Raw genomic sequence first — 25,000 nt, 5'->3', positions numbered from 1 at the left:
ATGTTGCGAAACAATCCCTCGCATCTTCAAATGTGCTCAAAGTATGTTTACCACCCTAACACTGATGCCTCAGTTTTCCCAATGGCTTCAGTTGATCCCAATTCCAATGGCTCACATCAGTCCACTCATATTTTCTCTGCGCCTTAACTGCTTCATCAGTTACCATGAGATTCTCATGTGGGCTTTCCCTCCTGGATTCTAGTGGTGAAAATTGATTATTGGCATTGTGTACTGCCAGGCTGAGTCTTTCATCAGTTTGGGCAAGGCTGTCAGATGTTAGGTTTTCATTGGACATGGGCCGGCCGGTGACATGTTCAAAAGGGCATAGTCCAATTTCCTTGTGGTCATCCTTACTGCATGTTTTCTTTTAGCTTCCATCAACGATGACATTTGTTTTCTGGATGCTTCATCTTGAATTAGTTTACATGGCAAAACGTGCTGGAGTTGTCTTAATGCCGCTGTAAGTGCACCTCTCTACTTTACGGCTTGTTTAGCAGCACCGTCTACTGGGAAATCATCTTTGGCTTCAGTTGATGAGATGTCTGTGTATGCTTTTAACTTTGGGGTGGTGTCTTATAATAATTTGTTACATTTATATAGCGCTTTTCTGGACACTCAAAGCGCTTTACATGGAAGGGGGAATCTCCTCAACCACCACCAGTGTGCAGCTCCACCTGGATGATGCGACGGCAGCCATATTGCGCCAGAACACCCACCACACACCAGCTTACTGGTGGAGAGGAGACAGTGATGAAGCCAATCAGTGTATTTGCTTCATTTGTCGCTTCACATTGTCATTTGTCTTCATTTGTCGTTTTTGCATACACATGGAGTCCATCAGTTGTTGGATGAGATGTCACTAGTTGGTGTTGCAGAGAGAGGCTCTTCAGTTTCCCACAGCTTTTAGAAGAGTCTGTTTTTGTTTGGCTGTCAACTGCTGAAACCTCTTCAACAGGTTGTCCTCGTCATCACTTTGAGGTTTTAAACTCAGCTTGCAATCACAAACCCAGTGTCCTTCTTCGTTGCAATACCTGCAATCTTCCTTGTGTTTTTGAATGTCTATTATCTTTATATGACATGGTCTGGAGTTCATGGAGTTTGACTTCATGTGTTCTTTTAATCTTTGCTGACCACTCCACAATCTGATTAAAAGATGTTCCAACTAGGGATGCAACGGTACACGGTAAAATCCCAGACCGTTCGGTCAGCCCTGAACGGGACAATCTACCCTCGTGTCCCGCGGGACTTCGGTTTTGCCATTTAGTTCGTGCTGATCCTTTTAGTTTTTGCTTTACACGCCATCAGGTGCGTGCGTTTGCCTGTCCAGGCAGACGAAAGCCCGCCACAGTTGCCAACTCTCGCAAGACAAATAAGCAACTGGAACTTCAAAAACAAGCCCAAAACACGCCCAATATTATTAAATTATTTAATTTCAGCATTATCATTTATTATTTATTACCAATAAATGAGCCTGCAACATATTAAACTGAAACAACTCCTTTATTACAAAAGGATAAACGGATTAGGAAAAAAAGGATTTAAAAAATGGTTTGGCATTCCGCTTGTGTTTTTCTGTGCTTACATGTTGTAGGAGGTCTCCATGGTGAGCACGAATCTCCGTTTTACAGTACCTGCACATCGCTTTACTCTGATCACCAACCAGTTGAAGTATCCAGTCTTTAAGTTGTTTATCCTTTTCCCAGTCTTTGTTGTACTTTTTGCCATACTTGGACCACTTCGTTGGAGGTATTGTTTGTAGAAATTGAAATGTGTGTATTTATTTACGTCTATCATAGCTTACAGCGTCGCGCGCGCCTGCACGTTGAACATGATTTTTCCTCCAATGAGGGGGATTTGGGGGCGGATTCGGCGGAATGTTTTGACGAATTATGCCACAGCACTTATATTATTGCACTGATTGGCTATAGCTGTGAGCAGACAGTGTCAATCAATGTCAAAATCAAGATTGTGAAAACGGCAACCGTGACCATAGATGTAAAGAAAACGAAGTTGCTTGTCAGATTTTCCTAACAAGCAAACATATTTTTTTAATAAGCCCAAAAAAACGCAACCCTTCCTTTCATGCGGTGGAAGACCAATGAGTGCAAGTTCCCTCATGTAGCAAAAGCGGCAAAACGTCTCCTCTGTGTCCCAGGGACTTCAGTTCCTAGTGAGAGAATTTTCTCCACTGCTGGGGACATCGTTAGTGCCAACCGGTCTCGCCTTGCACCAGACAGTGTTGATAGACTCATCTTTTTGCACAAGAATCTCTCAATAGTGGATGAGTAAATAACATTGCACTTTGTATCCTGAATGCAGTATTTTTTTATTATATTATTTTGCTCTGCTTTTTTTTTTTATTCAAAGCACAAGCTAATTTATGTTTGTTAAAGGTAAAAGTGCACTTTCACATTGATCACTTCATATACCAGTTATCAAGGTTTGTATTGGGATCCACTTGAATATTCTAAAGTGTGTTTGTTTACATTTTGTATTTCATAAGTGATAGTTGAAGAGGTTGTATTACTTAGTGTTGTTCAGTACAGACTAGAGTGTTAATTTATTCCATACACATTGATGTTCTTCCTACTGTGACATTCTGTTTATGCTCATAAGAAAAATACAATATTTTTGGGATGAAATAGCAGTCTCTTTCTGCACAAAACATGTACCGAAACCGAACCGAGACCGTGGCCCAAAAACCGAGGTACGGACCGTACCGTGGGCTATCTGTACCGTTGCACCGCTAGTTCCAACACTGTTCCAGTCGTCATATCGGATTTTGAGGGCTTTTGAAACTTTCCATTTTCCATTTCCAACTTTCCAAGTTTCAGTCCATTTACAAAAGCAGTTTTCAGAGGCATGCTAGTGTCCTTGTCAAGATCCTCACTGTCATTTAAACCAGCATGTTCCAACCAAATTTGTCTGAAGCGTTCTTCGCACTCTGGAACAGATTTTCCGTTCTTCAGCGTGCAAGAAGACATTTTATCCCAGTTAACTTATGCAGGTTTCAGCTGGAACAAAAAGTTTTGTACAGCTTCCCATCCAGCCTCAATGTTTTCTTGAGACTCACCAATCCTACTTTCAATACTTTCTGTTAGTCTCTTTTGGTCATTGTCCCTTAAGTTCACATTAGCAATCATTACTCCGTCTAGTGGATGTAAATTGTAAATTTTCTGTATGCGTTGAAGAAATTGCCAAGCTTTCCGTGGTTACTTGCACACGTCTGGCAATTCTTTTGACCATTTGTCAACTTGCTTTGGTTTAGCTGGTTGGCATGTTCCATAAGGAACATATTTATTTACGACTTTTGTCACAATGCGAGTTTGTCTCTGGCCATCCTCCTCATACTCCTCCTCATTGTCAATTTCAGAAAATTCAGCCAAAATTCACTGTCAACAGAGCTGCTTAAAGATCTTGATTCCAGTTGTTTGGAGAGTAAAGTCGGCAATTTGGCATCCTCATTTAACAGTCTTTCTTTGTCCTTTTCATGCTGCAATTGTTCAGCCAGTGCTCGAACCTTTGCGTTCTCTGCATTGTACTCACGCTATGATTTGTTAATCTCACACTTCTGTCGATGCTGTAGGATTTGTTTTACCAAAACCACAGACAAGCCATCTCTGTTGGTGTTTGTCCTTAAAGGTACACTGTGTAGTTTAAGTATTTTATTACCTAAAATCAATGTCTTTATTCATAAATATGTCCTCATTGGTGTAAAATTACCTCTGCCAATGATCTGACTTATCCTCGTAAGCGAAGAATTTCTTAACTTTATTTACATTGGACGGGTAAGTCCATGGAGGGCTTCCATGCCGTTCTGCCATTTTGAAAAACTATAATAGCAGAGAGGGACAAAAAGCACTAGCCTACCTCAACGTGTTTCCACAATGCGTTTTCGTTCACAGCCAGCGTCACGTGACTGAAACCAGCTGAAACGGACAAGGAGATCAGTGAGACGCTGCAAATTTGACAAATTTGAAAGGCTGCACTGCAAGGTACTTCACAATGCAGGATCATACTTATGTCGAGCCACAGGAGAAGGAATCCTCGTCGCCAAAAAAAGTGTAAAATTTAATTTAAAATGAAACGTGACCTGCAAATAAAAAAAAAAACAGGGTAAATATCGGGATAGCTTTTCACAGGTGGAAAGAGCTAATCGGACTTTGAAAGGGACGCTGAAGTTGCCTGCTTTCTTCTCGACAGGTAAGTCAATGTTATGGTCTAAATTACAGGTTTTTTTCATTGCTTGGTTGTTTTTACAGTCTGTGATTCAAACTGTAACATACGTTTGTTCGTTGTGTGTCAAGTTGCAGTTTGTTTGAAATAACGAACCTCATCACCTGAAAGAAAACTCGATGAAGTGCTATTGGAAGACATGTTGTCATAGCTTCTTGATACATAACGGCTACCATAGTTGCAACACGCATTTTAAAAAGCGAGGCGCTTAGAGAGCACTATTCGTTGCAAAATACAATTTCACCGCTAGATGGGGGAAATTCCTACACGGTGTACCTTTAAGCGTTGCATCTTTCCATAAGCCCTTTTAATGTTCGGCAAGGCACATAGTCCACTCTCTGAGTGCTTGATGATGTACTTCTGGCACATTTCATCATGGCACTTCCTCAGTCCCAGCCTTTTGCTCAAATATGCATTCATACTGTCCATCGTCTGATTAATGGTAACATTTGGAGGTTCTGTTCCATGTCTTTCTGTTGTTGGCCTCAGTGCATGGCCATTACCATTGTTTCGTGCAAACTCAGCCACGGCAAGTACAGGAGAAGTGCCCTCAGAGGTGTGGGAACAAAACAAAAGGTATTAGAGCCGTTAAAGGTGCTTATTCTGATTAAATTCTCAGCAGTCTTTCAGACTGTCCATTTCAGTTATACAGACAAATCATTAGTTTTCTAATTCAGCTTAGATTTCAATACTACATTTAAGACAAAATATTTACTTTCAGACTAATTTTCCGTTTCATTTCTGAAAATCCTGAGTCCTAGCTTAGAAGGCTTAATTACTTTATTAATTTGTCCCTTAGAAAATATTATTTAAATCTTTCCGGATCTTTCATCATAATGACTTTATGCCATCTTCTTCTAACCCAGTTAGAACATTTATTTAAAAATGAAAATAGTGGCTACTGAATTAGCACCAAGTCAAGAATTCCCTATTCTTGCAGCAATAATCAGTCCCAATTCTTTCTACGGCTCCAACAGTCTCTGGATGAATGGACTAAATTGTTGCTTTAACAATTCCTACAGACTCCAGAGAAAGGACTAAACCGTGTACTACATTTCAATGGCTCCTACAATCTCATGAGACCGGACTAAACCTCTTTCTTAAATGATTCTTACAGACTCAAGAGAACAGGGCCAAGCTAACCCCAACTTATTTCTATAGCTCCTACAGTCTCAGGAGAATTAACTAAATAATTTAAAAGGTTCCTACAGACTCATGAGAAAGGCTCAAGCCTAAAATTCTCAGCAATACACTGTATATGTGACTACACTACAAATCTTTACTGGTTTACTTATTATTCTTTTCAATTATTATTAAGAGAGCTGATAAGTTTCACTCACCAAATTAGGATATTTGAGACAGGATCCAGTTGATTCAAATAAATTGTGTCCACGGATGTAATCTGTTGATTTTCAGCTTAAAAACTGTAGAATCTCCTAGACTCTTACGTTTTCCTTCTTGTTGCAGTTGGTGAGGTTTCTTCTTGTCAGTGCCACCTGGCTGGCTCGCCAGACAAATTGTTAGATTTTGCTGTATTGGCCGAGTGGTCATTAGGGTGGCTCGCCAATCTATTCGATTTCTCTAATACATAAAATAAGTAAGCTTGGCCAGAGTTCTTGTGGGGAAATAATTTATTGAAGGTAGTAGTGTAGCACAGTTCTTCAGCAGCAATGTTCGCGTGTCGGACTTCAAATAATCGTAACCCAAAGTTCTGTCTGTGTGACAGAACTTTTTTATACATGAAGACACAAGGGCTACATACAAAGGAAACAGCAATGTTGTTTCTTTGTCATTCACACCCATCAGTTTCTATTGGCCTTACGTCTGTATGGGCCATTTGGTTCACACCTTCACAGACACAGATAGAGTCGATTGCATATGGGGCACAGTCACAATTTAAATGCATCTGACTAAAGATGACTGAAAATACACATAATCCTTCACACACTTTAGCCATCACTGCTTTTTTTTGGCATCCTTAGTTGCACTGCGGTTTTGAAACGCTAATGCTCATCTGTCACCATCTCTGTAAGACCTCATCTATAATTCAGTGTGCTAAATCAAGGTGTTACGCTGGGATGAAATTAATATATCAAGCCAGCTACTGTTCGTCTCTGCCAAACACAGCATTAAAAGTGCTGAGAACACAAAACAATCCAACAGACACAACAGATAAAGTCACAACATGTTTGAATGATCTGTGTGTCACAATCGTCCAGATACGTAGTCACAGCTCCTCCAGTTTTGCAAAAATATACATACAAACAAAAATATAAGACAGTAAACTGAATAAATATCTTCACAATCCCTCAATGGCAGTTGGAGAGTCAGACAGCACATAATATAGATGTTTGACTGTTTCCCAACAGATGCCCAAGACGATAATCAGTACATCTCACATCTCTTGTTATCAGTTACTATACCAAAATAAACAGCTCCTTTAGTAGCGCTAAGTGTTAGACTCATTTTAGCAAAAACAGTTTGTCATACAAAAGCAACAAAAATGTCCTTAAAATCAGTTTAATTTGACAAGATTCTACAAAATGACAGATGAATTTGTGCTAAAATACTTGTACAGTTTGATTGGACACAGACTTGACAGCAACAAGTAGAAATATCAGAATCAGAATCAGAAAGAGCTTTATTGCCAAGTGTGCTGCACAGACAAGGATTTTTTCTTGGTACTGAAGCTTCCAGTGCACACATACAAATACAACAAGAACATATAATACAAATACAAATTCTAAGAATAAAATATAAACATTTAAAATAGTATAAAAGTAGGGTCACAGTTGGGTTTAGCCCGAATAAACATTTACAGATTATGAACATATTTACAGTATTTTGAGTAGTATGAATAAATATAAATATAAATATCGCCTGAGTCTAGAATATGGGAAGCGTGTGTGTCCCCCATAATTTTTTTTAATGCAGTTTATTTGTCTATTCTAATTATCTACAACTGTGTAATTGGTTGCATTTTATCATCTGTATGTATATCATGTTTTTTACTCTGTTGAGGATCACGGTAAGACATTGATCGTCTTACCTGTGGGAATGTGGTCGAACGCTGACGGCTTCAAAATCTCCACAGTCTGATCCATCTGAGAGTCTGAGACAAAACAACAGAAACGGAACATGATTCACTGGCAAAACATTCTATATTCACAGTCACTAGGAGGAAATGTTCAGCAAGCAACACATAAATCATAAATGTTTCATATTTTAGGAGAAAAAGTTTTCTACCTCTCTAACATTTAGATATTTCAGCTTTTTCCTGAAAACACACAGTTGTTGGTGTTTATTGTTCATTAAACTTAAACTGGTCATTGTTTATTAAACTTTTATTCTGAAAAAGTGAGCCAATTGCGAAGGTTTGTAAAGTACAGAGGCAGTCAGGCGTTACAAGTGAAGATTACAAGTAAAGTGGTCCAGTGATGGTAGCTGAGCGGCAGTGTGGTAAATAACAGTGTAAATGAGGAGTAAAGCAGCAGATGGTAATAACAGAGAACATGAAAAGGATTTTCACTTCTTCACAGCAGCCCAACACAGCAAGACCCGGCTATAAATACCCCTGAGAGAGAGAGAGAGAGAGAAAGGGAGAGAGAGAGAGAGAGAGAGAGAGAGAGAGAGAGAGAAAGGGAGAGAGAGAGAGAGAGAGAGAGAGATAGAGAGAGAGAGAGAGGGGAACACAACACAAGGAAGCTTGATTTCAATCTTTGAATTAAATTGAAAAAAGTATAAAAAATTATACAAAATAATAAAGATACAAATAAAGAAAAAAGTTTTTGGGTAGGTCTAACACTAGTATTCAGAAATACTACAGAAACTGAATAAAGTAATCAAATATAAACAAATATCGTCTTTTAGTTCTGATTAGTGACTAAAATAAATACATAGGCTATTCATTCTCATTCCTTACAATTAAAGCTATCTTTTGTTGTTTCGACTACAACATTAATGACAGACGCGTATGGCTTCACTTTTACTGCTAGTGCGGTTTTCATTATCTGACACACGGTCACATGTGTTTTATACATAACCGACTGTGTTTACGAGTATATTTACCAAGACCGGAATTTTGCGGAAGGGTTTTTCCCATCAAAGTGATATAATCCGCGAAAAATAAATTGTGACTCGCGAGCTGTTTGTGAGCCGGCTTTACTGTATGTATGCACACAGAGACACCATCTCTCAGAGAGCGCGCGAGTACTGGATCGTTTACAATCGCTTGAAAGTTTAAACTGATAAGACTTAAGAAGACGTGAAAATTATAAACTTTAGTTACAATGCACAGACGGCTCGATGGTGCAAGTGACAATTCAGTCATGTCCCGACTCCTGAACGCGAGAGTGTAGTATCGCCGCCGGCAGCGCGAGAACGAGAAGAAGAAGAGACGAGAGAAGACGCGGCAGCACCGCTGAAAACTCAAGCTGTTTGTGAAATTGCGTCTCAGAGAAAGTTTGGTTGTACTCGACGGTGTGTTTGAAGTAGCTCCTTTTTATGTGCGAAATCGTCATCGGAGGCTGACGGGCTGCTCTTGCTCTTACTCAGGTGTTGTTGCTGTGCGCGCTAAGGAACGTAAATGCGCCATACGTCATCACGTCGCTATATCATTGATATCGCGATATGACATTTTTTTATCATGTAAAAATGTATATCGGTATTATCGAGGACGGTATGATATGGCACCCCCCTTCATGCTAGTATTTACAACATAAAACGGCCCAAAAAGCCGACTTAATCCACCTTGAAAACAGACAGTCCGTTGAAGAATCTTCTCTACTGGTCTGAACAAGTCAAGGTAACCATTCAGGTAAATGAACATGTCAAGGTTGTAAAGCGGAGAGGAGATGGAAGCGTGATCGCTTAACTGTGTCATTTGAGATTTTGAAAGAATGTGATTAAGTTTTAGAGTGCTGCAAAGTCAGCTAGAACAACATATTTCCTGAATGAATTGCTAGACACTGTCATAGACCTAGGGTTTTATTTTCTACGATAAATTCAGTAATTAATCCAATTTGCCAATTTCATGGGGAATTTTCGGCAGAACTTTGTGAGAAATGTTTTAAGTTTTTTGCTGATAAAGTGACAGCTATTCGTTCATCCTTCACTTTACAGCTTCCAAATCTATCTTTGAATTTGCTGGCTAGTCCGTTTTCCTTTCATAATTTTCAGCATGTCTCTTTAATGGAATTATGTGAGCTGGTTAACAAGATGAAGATAACTACCACTCCACTTGATGTTATTCAGAGATTATAAAGCTTATAAAGCTTTTCCTATAATTGGCCCTTTAGTCCCAAATAGTTTTAAGCATGCGGTTGTTCCACCTTTGCTTAAGAAACAAGGTCTGGATGAGGGTTGCTTAAATAATTATCGGCCTGTCTCTAAGCTATCATTTTTATCAAAACCTTTAGAAAAAGTCGTGCTTTCTCAATTTAACTCGTTTTTAAATGCAGCCAAGTTATTAGAACCTTTTCAATCTGGTTTAACTGCCCATCATAGCAGTCTGCCTTGCTAAAAGTGCTCAATGACATTTTACTCACAGTCGATGCTGATAAATGCTGTATTGATCTTACTTGATCTTACAGCTGTCTTTGATACTGTAGTAGATCATAACATTCTTATTAGGCGTTTAGAGTATTTATCCGGTATGAAGGGTACTGTAACCGTGTTGTTTATGTCATGTGTGTGGTTTCACTGTCTTTGTTTTTTTTTGCATTCAGTTTGTACCTTGTTTCTCTGCTTTGTTAATTGTATTCTGTTATCCCTAGTCATGTTAATTATTAGGTCCCTTGTTCAGGTGTGTTGTTCTGTTAGTTTGTATGGTTCCGCTCGTTCTCATTTGCCCCAGCTGTGTCTCGTTCCCTGATCCCCTCTGTGTATTTAAATCCTGTGTACTCTTTTGTTCGTTGTCAGTTATTGAATGTATGTATGGTCCACGAGTATCTTGATCTGTTCTGAGTTTACCCGGGTTTATGTTAATTAAAGTCTACTGCTGCATTTAGATCCGACTACCACCTTTGCTTCCACGCAATTTATGACAGGTACAGCCTTACGGTGGTTTAGTTCTTATCTTAAGGACAGGTCTTTTTCTGTGGAGATAGGCAAGTTCTCTTCATCTTCTGCTCCTATTATTAGTGGAGTACCTCAGGGCTCTATTTTGGGTCCGCTTCTTTTTAACTTATATATGCGTCCGCTGGGGGATATTATTAAGAAGCACAATGTTTTATTCCATTTTCATGCCGATGATACACAGCTATAACTGCTGTTGAAAGCTGGCGATTCCATTCAGACCTTGATGGATTGCATCCGGACTCCTGTGTAGGACTATACTTTATTTTGATAATATTTTTTTTTTTTTAAATCTGACTATGTTGCTAGGAAATGAATGAAGAATAATATATTGATATATTGATGTTTACTATTATTTTAATATAGGGCTATTTTCTGTTCCTTTTCTTTTCTGTGTTGTTTAATTTAATTAGGTGATTCTATCTTTAAATATTGATGATTACAAGCTTGGGGGAAATGCAATTAATTACAATTAATTACAGCAAATTGTGCAATTAATTAGTTAATTTTCTGGTCGATTCCCAGCCCTAATATTTTCCCTTCATATAGATCAAGACTGGCCACTCTGTTCCAAAAGACCATACAGACAAAAACACTTTTAGTGATTTGCATGGGAAATGCAATGTATGAGGAACACACACAGCCTGAAATCCATACGTGAAACTGATATGCTGTGGTTATTTAAACCAAGATGACTAAATGTATCACTTTGCATATCAATGTTTCACTGCTACCGTGATGAGAGAGCTGTGGTTACGCACCAGCAACAGGAATGAAACCTGAGCTCAGTTTCATAGAGCAAAGCACCTTCAGAAAACCACAAGACAATAAAACCGCATGTCAGCCTTGTTTTGGTCATGAGAATGATGGCACAACGGAGGCGAGTTTCCTAAGTGGCATGCAAAAAAGCCATTCCCAACGCAAACATTCAGCCAACCACTGAGCAGCCGCTTTTGTCCACAGCAACATCTCTCAGACCGAAGGGTTAGACTGACATCACGCTGAGCACACACACACACACACACACACACACACACCCCACCCCAGCGCTGATATGTGTTTGAGACACAGGCAAGTCTTCATCTACACTGTCAGACCTCCTCCAGATCAATCAGGCTGTGTTCTCTGTTAGAGTTTACGTTTAACTAAAGAGTTTTTCAGACTAGTTTACAGACTAGACATTTAAAGTCTTAAGTCTAGATTTAAAAAAGCTAAAGAACCCTTTAAGCTGAAGTTAGAAGCTGCTGTAGGTCTCTCTCTCTCTCTCTCTCTCACACACACACACACACACACACACACACACACACACACACACACACACACACACACACACACACACACACACACACACACACACACTCATACCTAAAGCACTGCAGTTAGAGCCCAACATCCATTGCCACTCTATCCAACAGTAAGAATGAGTTAAAAGGTAAAAAAATGTTTCACTTGAAATTTCACTTGAACTCAATCGCATGCATTTGCAGGCTACAATGAGCGAGTAAAATATTAAGTTCTGGTAAAGGCTTCAGGTCTGGCAGAGCACTTCGGAGAACATCTCCACATTTCTACAATTAAAGACGCCACAGAGTCGCTAGTTCCTCTCATGTCTGTTATGAACAGGACTTCTTGCTATGCCATTTGCTATGCTCTTAAAAAGTCCTTAATAACAAAAACTAATACTGACCACCTTATTTATACGGGCTTGAGGAACAAGGTAGTATCAGAGCTGCGAAAGGCTAAGACTAACTATTTCGCTAAACTAATTGAAGAAGCCAGTGGCAATAGTTCTAAATTGTGGCAACATATAAATAGACTAACTAATTCAAGTAGACAAAAACACTTAAAAATAAATGGTCTTAAAGTCTGTCATAATCTGATTCACAGTAATGCGGCTATTGCAAATGTTTTTAATACTTTTAATACTCCATGTCTAAGGACATACACAACATACCTGCTGCATTAATTAAGAGATATGAAAGCTGTCTGTTAGAGCCAGTCACTTATTTAGTCAATTTGTCAATACAAACAAATATGTTCCCAGAGAGCTGGAAAACAGCAATAATTGCACCGGTCTACAAATCGGGGGATAAGGAAATATCAAGCAATTATAGGCCTATTGCTATCCTTCCTGTAGTCTCAAAAGTTCTGGAAAAGATTGTCGCCGAGCAATAAGCGGAACATTTAGAGTCTAATCAGTTGCTTTATCCATTACAGTTTGGATTTAGAGACAAATATTCCACCGAAACAGCTAACTGTTATTTGATCAATAAAAAGAAAGAATCACTGGATAAAGGAAATGTTGTTGGGGCGGTGTTCCTGGACCTAAAAAAGGCATTTGACACTGTTAATCACAGTATCTTGCTACATAAATTAAATCAATTTAAAATGTCTTCAGAAGCTTTGCAGTGGTTTAGGTCTTATTTGGGCGGGAGACAGCAATGTGTCAGAGTCAATGGGGTGAAGTCACCTCTGCAAGCCAACAACATGGGAGTACCGCAAGGGTCTGTACTTGCCCCTTTGCTGTTTACAATGTATATAAATGACCTACCAAAATGCTGTCCGGGCGTAAACTGTCAGATGTATGCAGACGACACTGTGGTCCATGTTTCCACTAAAACACCCAGTCTGGCAGTTGAACACCTGACAACAGCATTAAAGAATATCTCTAACTGGCTCGAGTTATCTCATCTATCGCTAAATGTTAAGAAAACAGTTTCCATGTCTTTCTCTATACGAAATAGGCCGATAAGCGATATATTTGAGGTACACATAAAAAATGAAGCAATAGAAGCAGTCAATGAAGTCAAGTACCTTGGGATTATTCTGGATAAAAATTAAAAATTTGATAATCATCTTAAGTACATCTGCAAGAAGGTCAGACCAAATATAAAGTGTTTTCGTTTTATAAGAAGGGATTTGTCCTGTCACACTGCTAAACTATACATGCATGCAATGATATTTTCACACCTATCATATTGCGTCACATCATGGTCACAAATCTCTCCAAATAAATTAATACCGATTCTCTCACTCTACAAACAGGCAATAAAAATCATGGACCGTAAACCTGTGAGATTGCATCATTGTGATGTTCTAAGAAAGCATAAGCTTCTTGGCTTTGACAGTTTTATTGATTTTAATTATATTAAACTGGTTCACAAATGTCTAAATAATCATGTTTCACCGCTGTTTTCTAAATGAGTCAGTAGACGCCAAAGCTCTCATGGGGCGAACACACGAGCCACTATCAGAGGTGACTGTTTAGTCCCAAAGTGTAAGACCTCCTTTGGTCAGTCTACTTTCTCTGTAAAGAGGCCAAAACTCTGGAATGCTTTGCCTACTGATTTAAAACTAGAGACCGATGGCAAAGCTTTTAACAGAGGACTTAAACAATGGCTAAAAACCAAACAGCGGTGCTCGCATGAATAATAATGATATTCTCTGACTCTGATGCTTCTGCTTTATAATTTACGTATGCAATTTGTTTTTTCTTTTCTCTGTAATTATATGGTATATTAGCTATCCTTTTCTGTTAGTATTTTTAGCATTACTTTGTTTACTAGTCTTGTTACTGTATTTTATCTCCAAAAGCCTCCCGTGGACAGGTGTGTGCTAACACACTTAATCAAATGCATATGGTTCGTCCAATGTAATTGTATGTCCATGTCAAATAAATAAATAAATAAATAAATAAATAAATAAATAAATAAATAAATAAAATTTTGTAGAGGCCAATTCATTGGTAAAAGTTTTGCTATATTAATGTACGCTAATAAGAAAATATTGCTCTTGAAAAAAATGAGACCTGAATAAATTGTTTATGTGATGTATGTTGCTTTGATTATACATGACAGAGAAGATGCTGGAAAACCCCGTGGCAGTGACATTACTGGAGGTGATCTGTGACTAGACCCTATTCCCAACTGATCTGGGTCAGATCCTGATTTAGCATCTGTGCTGTTCACTGTCCTTCAGCTTTCTGCTCTAATGAGACGGATGAGCATTTCCCCAACCACAGAACGGGAGAAAGAATAATGTCCAGAAGGTCTAAAAATAACTCTTAACATCTTAACATCATAACTCTTCCTCTGCAGGATTCTGGATCTTCAGCGCATCTGAACAGACAACTAAACACAATGACACATCTAGGGCTGGGCGATAAATCGATTTTATAGATTAACTCGAATGTGTAGTGAACGTCGATATGTTTGAATGAAAATCAAATCAATGAAAAATTGAAGTTTTCTCTATAATATCCGCCGACGCTCCCTCTGGGCTGCCGTAGTTCCGGACGCGCTCAGCACATTTGCCATAGAGATACACAAACAACATGGCAGATGAACAAGACCGCGGCTGCACAAGCACACCCGCCAAAGACATTTACAAACTGAATCTGCAGGCTGCCAACTCTCTCGACTCGTGTTCACCGTGAGACTCGGTTGTAGTTCAGACTCTGCTCAGCCGCAGTCGTCACTTTCCACTCGCTCTCACGCCACACATCCATTTCTCACGCAGAGACAACCGCGAAGCAAAGAGGACACTGACACCGACAGAGAAGCTTACGGTACTATTGATATAAAACACTCTCAGATTCTGTCAATTTAATTACAAAACTCAAACAATAAACACAGTTTTGGCGCTTGTAAATGTGACGTGACAGATCTCAGTTCAAGCGGCACGTGAACCGGTCATCTGTACTACTAACTTAGTTAATATAAATAAACACGAATGACCAATAGGTAGTTGGAAAGATACAGGTCAACTTACCGAAATGTAATCAAATCGATCGATTAAGTGTTTTTCAACCGCAGAAAGAGGCCCATAAACAGCTGGAGAACAGTCAACGTTACGTGTACCTCAGGGCCCTTTCACACCAACCTTGTTTGGTCCGCATTTTCGGACTTTTCAGTTTGATCCGAACCAAAATTACAGGTGTGAAACCTCCCTCGGAACACGGTCCGGACCAAACAGACGAAATTTGGTCCGATGAAAAGAGGTAGTCTCGGTCCGGATCAAACTGAACAAAGGTTTGGTTCGTTATAGTGTGAAAGCATTTTCTGTAAGGTTCGGACTTTCAGAGCATTTACAGGAAGATCTTGTTCACAATGTTAATTGCTCCGGTCTATTTTGAATGAACGATTCAATGACTCTATTTTGATATTCCTCTATCACTACCATAGAAATCAGTGTTTATACAATGCAAGAAAATTTTAGTATAAATTTAAAGTTTTTCCCGGCTACTAGTCGTCGTACTGTCAAAATAATTGATGCAGCATCTCCTCATCTTTTATTTACTCAGTACTAGGAAGGAAGTGTCAGTCTTGACAACAATCATTACATATACAAGAACATAAGCTGGAAAACTAGTAAAATGGTTGATATTGTCAGGTGATGATCATGGCTTCTGTAACGAGCGAGCAGCCGCTGAGCCAATGAGAGGCATGAAAACACTGACACATGAGAGGACTTCTGAATGTGGCAATTAGGCAAAATCGGGAACATGCCGAATCATCACTTTAATTAGACGCAATGTGATTAGGCTCTTTACATCAGTGTCCGGGATGCACACAGACAAATGCCTGCGATGTGAAAGGTGGGACGGCAGTGGCGGTCCTGTGTGCACCGGGATCGGACGCTGGCAGAACATCCAGTATCTCCCTCACCCGCTGGCTGGCTGCGCTCTTTTGTTTGTCGGGCCGAGTGCAATTAAAATGTGCAAGCTTCCGTGCGTGATCTGAGGCTCCGGCGCTGGGAACAGATGCGAGGCGAGCAGGAGTCAGATGGAGGATTAGCTGGCGTCTGGAGGGACCGAAACCATCGGCACAGAATCCGTCGTCTATAAATATCCCAGAGTTAAGCTGCTGGAGTGATGCTCAGATGTAAACAGAAGAGGAAGCGGGACAGGACTGATAAAGCAGGACATCGGAGAGTGCAGTTACGCCTGTCAGATTTCGGCTGCGGAATCACCTTTATTTATATATATATATATATATATATATATCCCATTTAAAAACAAAAGCTCTAAATCCAGATCGGAATCTATCCAGAGTATCATTCTCTGATATTTCTAATGTGGGAGTGGGTTAGGGATGGGAGCCGGAGAGAAGAGGCAGTGCTGACACGATTGAGGATTGGCCATTCAGGACTCAATAGATCTTGTCCCGTCAGGGAAACATCAGACAGTCTGTGATTGTTGCGGTCAGCCAGGAACAGCTGGACACGTCCTAATAGAGTGTAATAATTACATGGAAGAGCGTAGTTGTTTAACACCAGCTCTATATAAAGAAGGGAAAGCGCTTACTTTAGTTAATCTCTTAGGAGATGTATCTAAAAGTGTTAAAAATCAAGTTATGAGGTTTCTCAAAAATACGGGGTTGTTTTACCGTATTTAATATGTACATGTTTATATCATAGGTATAGATGCGCATAGGTGAATAACTCTGACTATTTTCGACGACCACACTCCTGTCCGGTAGTTGGCGGTAAATGCACCTTAAGTTGGTTTATCTGGCTCCTACTACTCTTAAGACCAGGCCCGGCCCTAACCAAATTGGTGCCCTAGGCAAGATTTTAAGTGGCGCCCCCTTGCATCGCAGTGCAGTACTTGCACTGTTAGTGTACATATACTCACAAGAAACTTAATAGCTTTGTTTTAGACATTCTTTTATTTAACTAAAACAATTGCACATTCAAAATACTAATTATAATAATAATAATTAAAGAAACAAATAAAAATTTTTTACTTAACATATGAAATACAATATAGATAGCTTACATAAAGTATTACATTTTAATACTCCCGAAATGAAAAGTGTAAACAAGTGACATTAACTTAAATACAATAGAAATACGGCACTGTGCAAAATAAGACATTAGTATCTTATCTTATCTATCTTATCGTATCTATCTATCTTATATATCTTATCTATTTGTATAGACAATATGAGCTGTAACACAGTTAACAGCTGGCGTTACAACTATGGAATTATTATTATGATTATTAATGGTATTTTGATTGATTATTACAAGCTGGGAAAACGTGAGATAATGATGTCAATGAAATTAACATTAATACACCTGCTGATTAGATCTAATATTTACACATTTGTCCAAGGAAGGTACTCGTATTACTATTTTCCATAATAATAGCGCTAGGCTTATCTGTTAGAACCATTGACTGTTAATATTTTGGTTAGAACTAGCAGATAGCGCTGGTTATTTATAGATTTAGCTAACAATGTAAGCTAATGACTAATGGCATTATTGATCATCGTTCTGTAACATCAAAATAATATCGTTAACATCATCTTTACTGTAACATTACCTTTGTCTTTGTCGCATTTTTCCTCCTCTTCTTTTCTTTTTTTCCTCCCCTGGGCTCCAGATCATTTGGGACGCTTTGACATATTAACTTTTTTTGACGCAATAAAAACGAAAACCGAATGTCGGGTAAAAGAAGTCTGATTGGTGGAGGTGGTTTCCCATCCTGCTTTGTGGCGCCTCATGTTTTGTTCTGCACCGTGAACTAAGTGTATATGTGTGATCCCTTCAACTCCCCCCGGTCACGTTAAAGTAAGAATTTATAAGAGAAAGTCAATGCCATGTAAATCCCATTATTGCTCCACTCGTTGCAGTGTTAATGAAGTACAATAAAAGCGGAAGGTTCCTAACGCGGCTCTGGCGCCCCCCCTAGGGTATACGGCGCCGGCGCCCTTAGCATTTGCCTATACTGCCTATGCGACGGGCCGGCCCTGCTTAAGACTGAACTCTGGTAGCCAAAGACACTACTGTAAGCGTCTGAACTGAACTGTAGATGTTCCCCTTGCAACGTGTGGTGTAATACACAAGGCTCATTGAAACGTGAAAGTCTCTGGTCCCTTAATTATTTGTGTAGCATCAAAAGCATGTGTTTCAAGCTTGCAATGCAATTATTCAAATTTCCCCCAAAATAACGGTAATGCTGACAAAATCTTTAATAATAGACTTAACGTACAGATATTACAATGTGCAGTTTTAAGTTCACAGGCTCCAGACTGGCACCTGAGGGCCGCAGCACCGGACTTCTGCAGAGAGCGTCGGGGGCTGACTATAAACATTAATTTAGGGTGTAGATGAAATTAACTCATTATTATCATTCATAATGTCTTAATATTAATTAAAAAGCAAAACGAGTGAAAAAATATATATTAGGGAGTGAAAATAGCCAATAAGCATCCTACTGTTTACAATGGTAATTACATTTATTTTTATACACTTAATTACATAAGTGTTTAAATAAGAGTTTTCCTACATCTTAAAATGTTTAGTTTTAGGACAATCTGTGAAGGATGAACAAAAAAATGTGTTGGTAATCACTTTAAAAATAACAAATCATTTGTGGACTGAAAGCCTTACGTGTGTCTCCTGGTTCCACGTCAGCGCTGTTAGATCTGATGTCTGTGGTTTATAACAGGGAACTCTGAATCTGAACGTTTCTCACTGGATCTCGCAGCGATGATGTTATCAATTCTGAGGCGAATTCAATGGATTTCTCACACAGAGTCTGGACCTCCTAGTAACAGTGTCGCGTGGTCGAGATCGGCCCGCGACTGGCATGTTCGGGGCGCTGCACTCGCGGTCTATCATTGGTCCAAACTAATTAACGGTCCGTGAAGCAAATGAGTAGCGCATTTTCGTCCCGCTTTCATTTTGTCTGCATTCGCTGCTCTGCAACGCCAGCGCGACCTATATAAATATAGCAAAATAGGACTAATTCACCTTTGGCTAAGCCCCGCCCCCCTTAGTTACTGTTGCTACCTCCGACAACTTCATCTGGGCTCTGGTTTGGTATCAACATGGCTTATGCTGTGACGGCTCTTCCTGCTGAAATTTTATCAAACTTTTATAAAGCAGCAAATAAAGTGTCCGATAGAAGTAGGCAGAAGTGTCTGCAGTACGCGTTTGAAGGCTTTATTCAAGACATACCGGAGAAACGCAACAACAACAAGGCATCCAAATAGAGGCAAAAGCATAACGGTCACAGTCAAAAAATTAACCACAGCATATCCTAATCGAGACGGAGGCTGTGACTAACAATATCAGGAGAAACACTGTCATGCAAAGCTGGGTAGGTCTCTATTCACTTCTATAATCGTTATTATTTACAAAGCAAACGGACTACGCGAGTATAAAGTTGTATTTATTAGCAGCGTGTGCTAGCGTATCAACAATTAGGGCAGAGAACCGAAATCATAACCTAAACCAGCATAAATCATCGCTGACTGAGGACATCCACACAGTTTAATCCAAAGACGACACATGTCAGGATTTAACTTCGGTTTTGGGAAGGGGAAAAAACGGACACCCCCTCCAACCTCTCTGGGAAACGCGTATCTGTGTTACAAATGCCCCAGGCACAACGTTTAACCATATTTTTTATAAAACGACGACGTAATAGCCTGCCGAGACCAAAATTATGAGCCTCCTGCGTTGAAGTCAATGGAGCGCTGTGAAAAAGTGTCGGACCCTCTGTGGAGCTCGTTCTTGGCTGCGCTGTGATTGGTCAATCTACATTCTAGGGCGTGGCTTAGCCAAAGGCGAATTGGTCGCAGTCTGGAGCCCTGTTTTATAGACAATTACTTTAAATCTCATCCTCTACTCACACGCTGGAGAAAACAAAATGTACTACAAGCAGAAAAACGCAGAAGTTAGTCAGAATCGTAAGAGACACGCACCTGAATGGCTCTGGGAAGACATGATGTTCGGAGCAGCTGACGATCTGTCAAATGTTTTCAGATCTTCAGATGTAGTTCCAGCAAAGCAGGGATTTCTGCTCCTCGTCTCGACACACCGGCCGCTGTCAGACAACAGATCCATTAATAAAGATCTCAGACAGCTCTTATTCACAGACTGGAGTCTCTACAGAGACAAGCCAAACACAAACGTCAGCGAGAGAGACCACCAAACACACATCACACACATCACACACGTCACACACGTCACACACGTCTGCCATCGCTACGAACAGCGAACTATCAAGCCTGCATGAGTTTCTTCTGCTGAACACAAAGGAAGATATTTTACAGAATGTTGGTAATGTGTGTTCAGCAGAAGAAACTCAGTGACCCGGGTCTCTGTGATCATCGGGTTCTGTGTGTGACCCGGGTCTCTGTGATCATCGGGTTCTGTGTGTGACCCGGGTCTCTGAGATCATCGGGTTCTGTGTGTGACCCGGGTCTCTGAGATCATCGGGTTCTGTGTGTGACCAGGGTCTCTGTGATCATCGGGTTCTGTGTGTGACCCGGGTCTCTGAGATCATCGGGTTCTGTGTGTGACCCGGGTCTCTGTGATCATCGGGTTCTGTGTGTGACCCGGGTCTCTGAGATCATCGGGTTCTGTGTGTGACCCGGGTCTCTGTGATCATCGGGTTCTGTGTGTGACCCGGGTCTCTGTGATCATCGGGTTCTGTGTGTGACCCGGGTCTCTGAGATCATCGGGTTCTGTGTGTGACCCGGGTCTCTGTGATCATCGGGTTCTGTGTGTGACCCGGGTCTCTGAGATCATCGGGTTCTGTGTGTGACCCGGGTCTCTGAGATCATCGGGTTCTGTGTGTGACCAGGGTCTCTGTGATCATCGGGTTCTGTGTGTGACCCGGGTCTCTGAGATCATCGGGTTCTGTGTGTGACCCGGGTCTCTGTGATCATCGGGTTCTGTGTGTGACCCGGGTCTCTGAGATCATCGGGTTCTGTGTGTGACCCGGGTCTCTGTGATCATCGGGTTCTGTGTGTGACCCGGGTCTCTGTGATCATCGGGTTCTGTGTGTGACCCGGGTCTCTGAGATCATCGGGTTCTGTGTGTGACCCGGGTCTCTGTGATCATCGGGTTCTGTGTGTGACCCGGGACTCTGTGATCATCGGGTTCTGTGTGTGACCCGGGTCTCTGAGATCATCGGGTTCTGTGTGTGACCCGGGTCTCTGTGATCATCGGGTTCTGTGTGTGACCCGGGACTCTGTGATCATCGGGTTCTGTGTGTGACCCGGGACTCTGAGATCATCGGGTTCTGTGTGTGACCCGGGTCTCTGAGATCATCGGGTTCTGTGTGTGACCCGGGTCTCTGTGATCATCGGGTTCTGTGTGTGACCCGGGTCTCTGTGATCATCGGGTTCTGTGTGTGACCCGGGTCTCTGAGATCATCGGGTTCTGTGTGTGACCCGGGTCTCTGTGATCATCGGGTTCTGTGTGTGACCCGGGTCTCTGTGATCATCGGGTTCTGTGTGTGACCCGGGTCTCTGAGATCATCGGGTTCTGTGTGTGACCCGGGTCTCTGTGATCATCGGGTTCTGTGTGTGACCCGGGTCTCTGAGATCATCGGGTTCTGTGTGTGACCCGGGTCTCTGAGATCATCGGGTTCTGTGTGTGACCAGGGTCTCTGTGATCATCGGGTTCTGTGTGTGACCCGGGTCTCTGAGATCATCGGGTTCTGTGTGTGACCCGGGTCTCTGTGATCATCGGGTTCTGTGTGTGACCCGGGTCTCTGAGATCATCGGGTTCTGTGTGTGACCCGGGTCTCTGTGATCATCGGGTTCTGTGTGTGACCCGGGTCTCTGTGATCATCGGGTTCTGTGTGTGACCCGGGTCTCTGAGATCATCGGGTTCTGTGTGTGACCCGGGTCTCTGTGATCATCGGGTTCTGTGTGTGACCCGGGTCTCTGAGATCATCGGGTTCTGTGTGTGACCCGGGTCTCTGAGATCATCGGGTTCTGTGTGTGACCAGGGTCTCTGTGATCATCGGGTTCTGTGTGTGACCCGGGTCTCTGAGATCATCGGGTTCTGTGTGTGACCCGGGTCTCTGTGATCATCGGGTTCTGTGTGTGACCCGGGTCTCTGAGATCATCGGGTTCTGTGTGTGACCCGGGTCTCTGTGATCATCGGGTTCTGTGTGTGACCCGGGTCTCTGTGATCATCGGGTTCTGTGTGTGACCCGGGTCTCTGAGATCATCGGGTTCTGTGTGTGACCCGGGTCTCTGTGATCATCGGGTTCTGTGTGTGACCCGGGACTCTGTGATCATCGGGTTCTGTGTGTGACCCGGGTCTCTGAGATCATCGGGTTCTGTGTGTGACCCGGGTCTCTGTGATCATCGGGTTCTGTGTGTGACCCGGGACTCTGTGATCATCGGGTTCTGTGTGTGACCCGGGACTCTGAGATCATCGGGTTCTGTGTGTGACCCGGGTCTCTGAGATCATCGGGTTCTGTGTGTGACCCGGGTCTCTGTGATCATCGGGTTCTGTGTGTGACCCGGGTCTCTGTGATCATCGGGTTCTGTGTGTGACCCGGGTCTCTGAGATCATCGGGTTCTGTGTGTGACCCGGGTCTCTGTGATCATCGGGTTCTGTGTGTGACCCGGGTCTCTGTGATCATCGGGTTCTGTGTGTGACCCGGGTCTCTGAGATCATCGGGTTCTGTGTGTGACCCGGGTCTCTGTGATCATCGGGTTCTGTGTGTGACCCGGGTCTCTGAGATCATCGGGTTCTGTGTGTGACCCGGGTCTCTGTGATCATCGGGTTCTGTGTGTGACCCGGGACTCTGTGATCATCGGGTTCTGTGTGTGACCCGGGTCTCTGAGATCATCGGGTTCTGTGTGTGACCCGGGTCTCTGTGATCATCGGGTTCTGTGTGTGACCCGGGACTCTGTGATCATCGGGTTCTGTGTGTGACCCGGGACTCTGAGATCATCGGGTTCTGTGCGTGACCCGGGTCTCTGAGATCATCGGGTTCTGTGTGTGACCCGGGTCTCTGTGATCATCGGGTTCTGTGTGTGACCCGGGTCTCTGAGATCATCGGGTTCTGTGTGTGACCCGGGTCTCTGATATCATCGGGTTCTGTGTGTGACCCGGGTCTCTGTGATCATCGGGTTCTGTGTGTGACCCGGGTCTCTGAGATCATTGGGTTCTGTGTGTGACCCGGGTGGTCTCTGAGATCATCGGGTTCTGTGTGTGACCCGGGTCTCTGAGATCATCGGGTTCTGTGTGTGACCCGGGTCTCTGTGATCATCGGGTTCTGTGTGTGACCCGGGTCTCTGAGATCATCGGGTTCTGTGTGTGACCCGGGTCTCTGTGATCATCGGGTTCTGTGTGTGACCCGGGTCTCTGAGATCATCGGGTTCTGTGTGTGACCCGGGTCTCTGAGATCATCGGGTTCTGTGTGTGACCAGGGTCTCTGTGATCATCGGGTTCTGTGTGTGACCCGGGTCTCTGAGATCATCGGGTTCTGTGTGTGACCCGGGTCTCTGTGATCATCGGGTTCTGTGTGTGACCCGGGTCTCTGAGATCATCGGGTTCTGTGTGTGACCCGGGTCTCTGTGATCATCGGGTTCTGTGTGTGACCCGGGTCTCTGAGATCATCGGGTTCTGTGTGTGACCCGGGTCTCTGTGATCATCGGGTTCTGTGTGTGACCCGGGTCTCTGAGATCATCGGGTTCTGTGTGTGACCCGGGTCTCTGTGATCATCGGGTTCTGTGTGTGACCCGGGACTCTGTGATCATCGGGTTCTGTGTGTGACCCGGGTCTCTGAGATCATCGGGTTCTGTGTGTGACCCGGGTCTCTGTGATCATCGGGTTCTGTGTGTGACCCGGGACTCTGTGATCATCGGGTTCTGTGTGTGACCCGGGACTCTGAGATCATCGGGTTCTGTGTGTGACTCCAATAAAATATTGGGCGCTAGATTAGACAGAATATATGTTCAGAAATGTCGAAGAGGAACAATTTTCCTACACCATTTTCTGCCCATTTCTATGTCTCTGTCACAATTAGAACGTCGAGTAGGCCTACTACTGTAACGATGCAGAGTTGAATCAAATGAGGACGCAGGATCCAAGTCCAGCAGCTTTATTAGACAGACTTAGACTAGGGAACAGAACAAACAACATTACAAAGTCAAGAACCCACAAACACTGAAACAAGACACAGGGTTTAAATACAGACCCTAACAAGATAACAAGGGGGCGTGGATAATCAGAAACACCCGGGGAGCCTAATAAACAAGAACAACTACAAGGGACTACAACACATGGTACAGGACAGGACAAGTCCACACCAGGGGAACATAAGACAGGAATCATAACAACTACCTTTAAATCTTATTGCCATTTTAATAACCTTCTGTTGCGAGATCGTACGTTTGTACATTTATTCGCTTTCTTTTGGAGAGCTTGGAGAGAGAGAAAGACGGAGTTTAAATCCATAAGTCAGTGGTGGGACATTGGGAAAATCCACATTCAGTCTTTTTGTCAGCAGTATGTAAAAAATAATACAAAAGAAATTCAGAAGAAAATCGAACAGCTGGAACAAGAAATGATGAGATTGAATAGCTCCATAAGTGAAAGCGGTGGAACAAGTGTGGATTTGCCCGAACAATATAATTTTCTCCTGAAAAACTTGCATGAAGAAAGAGATCGAGGAACAATAGTGCAAACAAGATTCACTCAGCTTAACAGCATGGACTCTTCAACAGAAAAGGGTTTGAGAAAAGAAGTCAATTAATCATCCTAAATTGTCTGGTGGAAGAGACACAACAGGTAAGAGAGAAATTACTTCACAAGTTTTATGTTTTTATGAAGAACTGTATAGTGCTGAACCTTGTGATTCTGAAGCAACAGACTGACCCGAGTTCTACAGCAGTCTGCGGGACGATCCCCGGGAAGGGACGGA

At 42.1% G+C, this 25,000-nt stretch overlaps 1 protein-coding gene across 3 annotated transcripts in view; it reads right to left on the bottom strand.

Moving 5' to 3' along the window:
* Positions 1-25,000, bottom strand: part of LOC307006927 (histone deacetylase 4-like) — a 68,552-nt gene that overhangs the window by 38,910 nt on the left and 4,642 nt on the right. The window contains exons 2-3 of one of the 3 annotated variants that reach the window (XM_079628454.1): positions 20,028-20,149; positions 7,286-7,348 (exon numbers count right to left, since the gene is read on the bottom strand). The exons of 1 other annotated variant lie outside the window; for it this stretch is intronic. In XM_079628454.1, the coding sequence (XP_079484580.1) occupies positions 7,286-7,348; positions 20,028-20,049 (85 nt within the window). In that variant the 5' untranslated portion in view covers positions 20,050-20,149. The remainder of the gene's footprint in view (positions 1-7,285; positions 7,349-20,027; positions 20,150-25,000) is intronic. One more of the 3 variants, XM_079628455.1, reaches the window with a different exon arrangement.

This window comes from Phoxinus phoxinus (assembly GCF_949152265.1).
Source record: "Phoxinus phoxinus genome assembly, chromosome: 11".
In the NCBI taxonomy this organism is placed as follows: Eukaryota; Metazoa; Chordata; class Actinopteri; order Cypriniformes; family Leuciscidae; genus Phoxinus; species Phoxinus phoxinus.
This window is presented reverse-complemented; position numbering and strand designations above follow the sequence as displayed.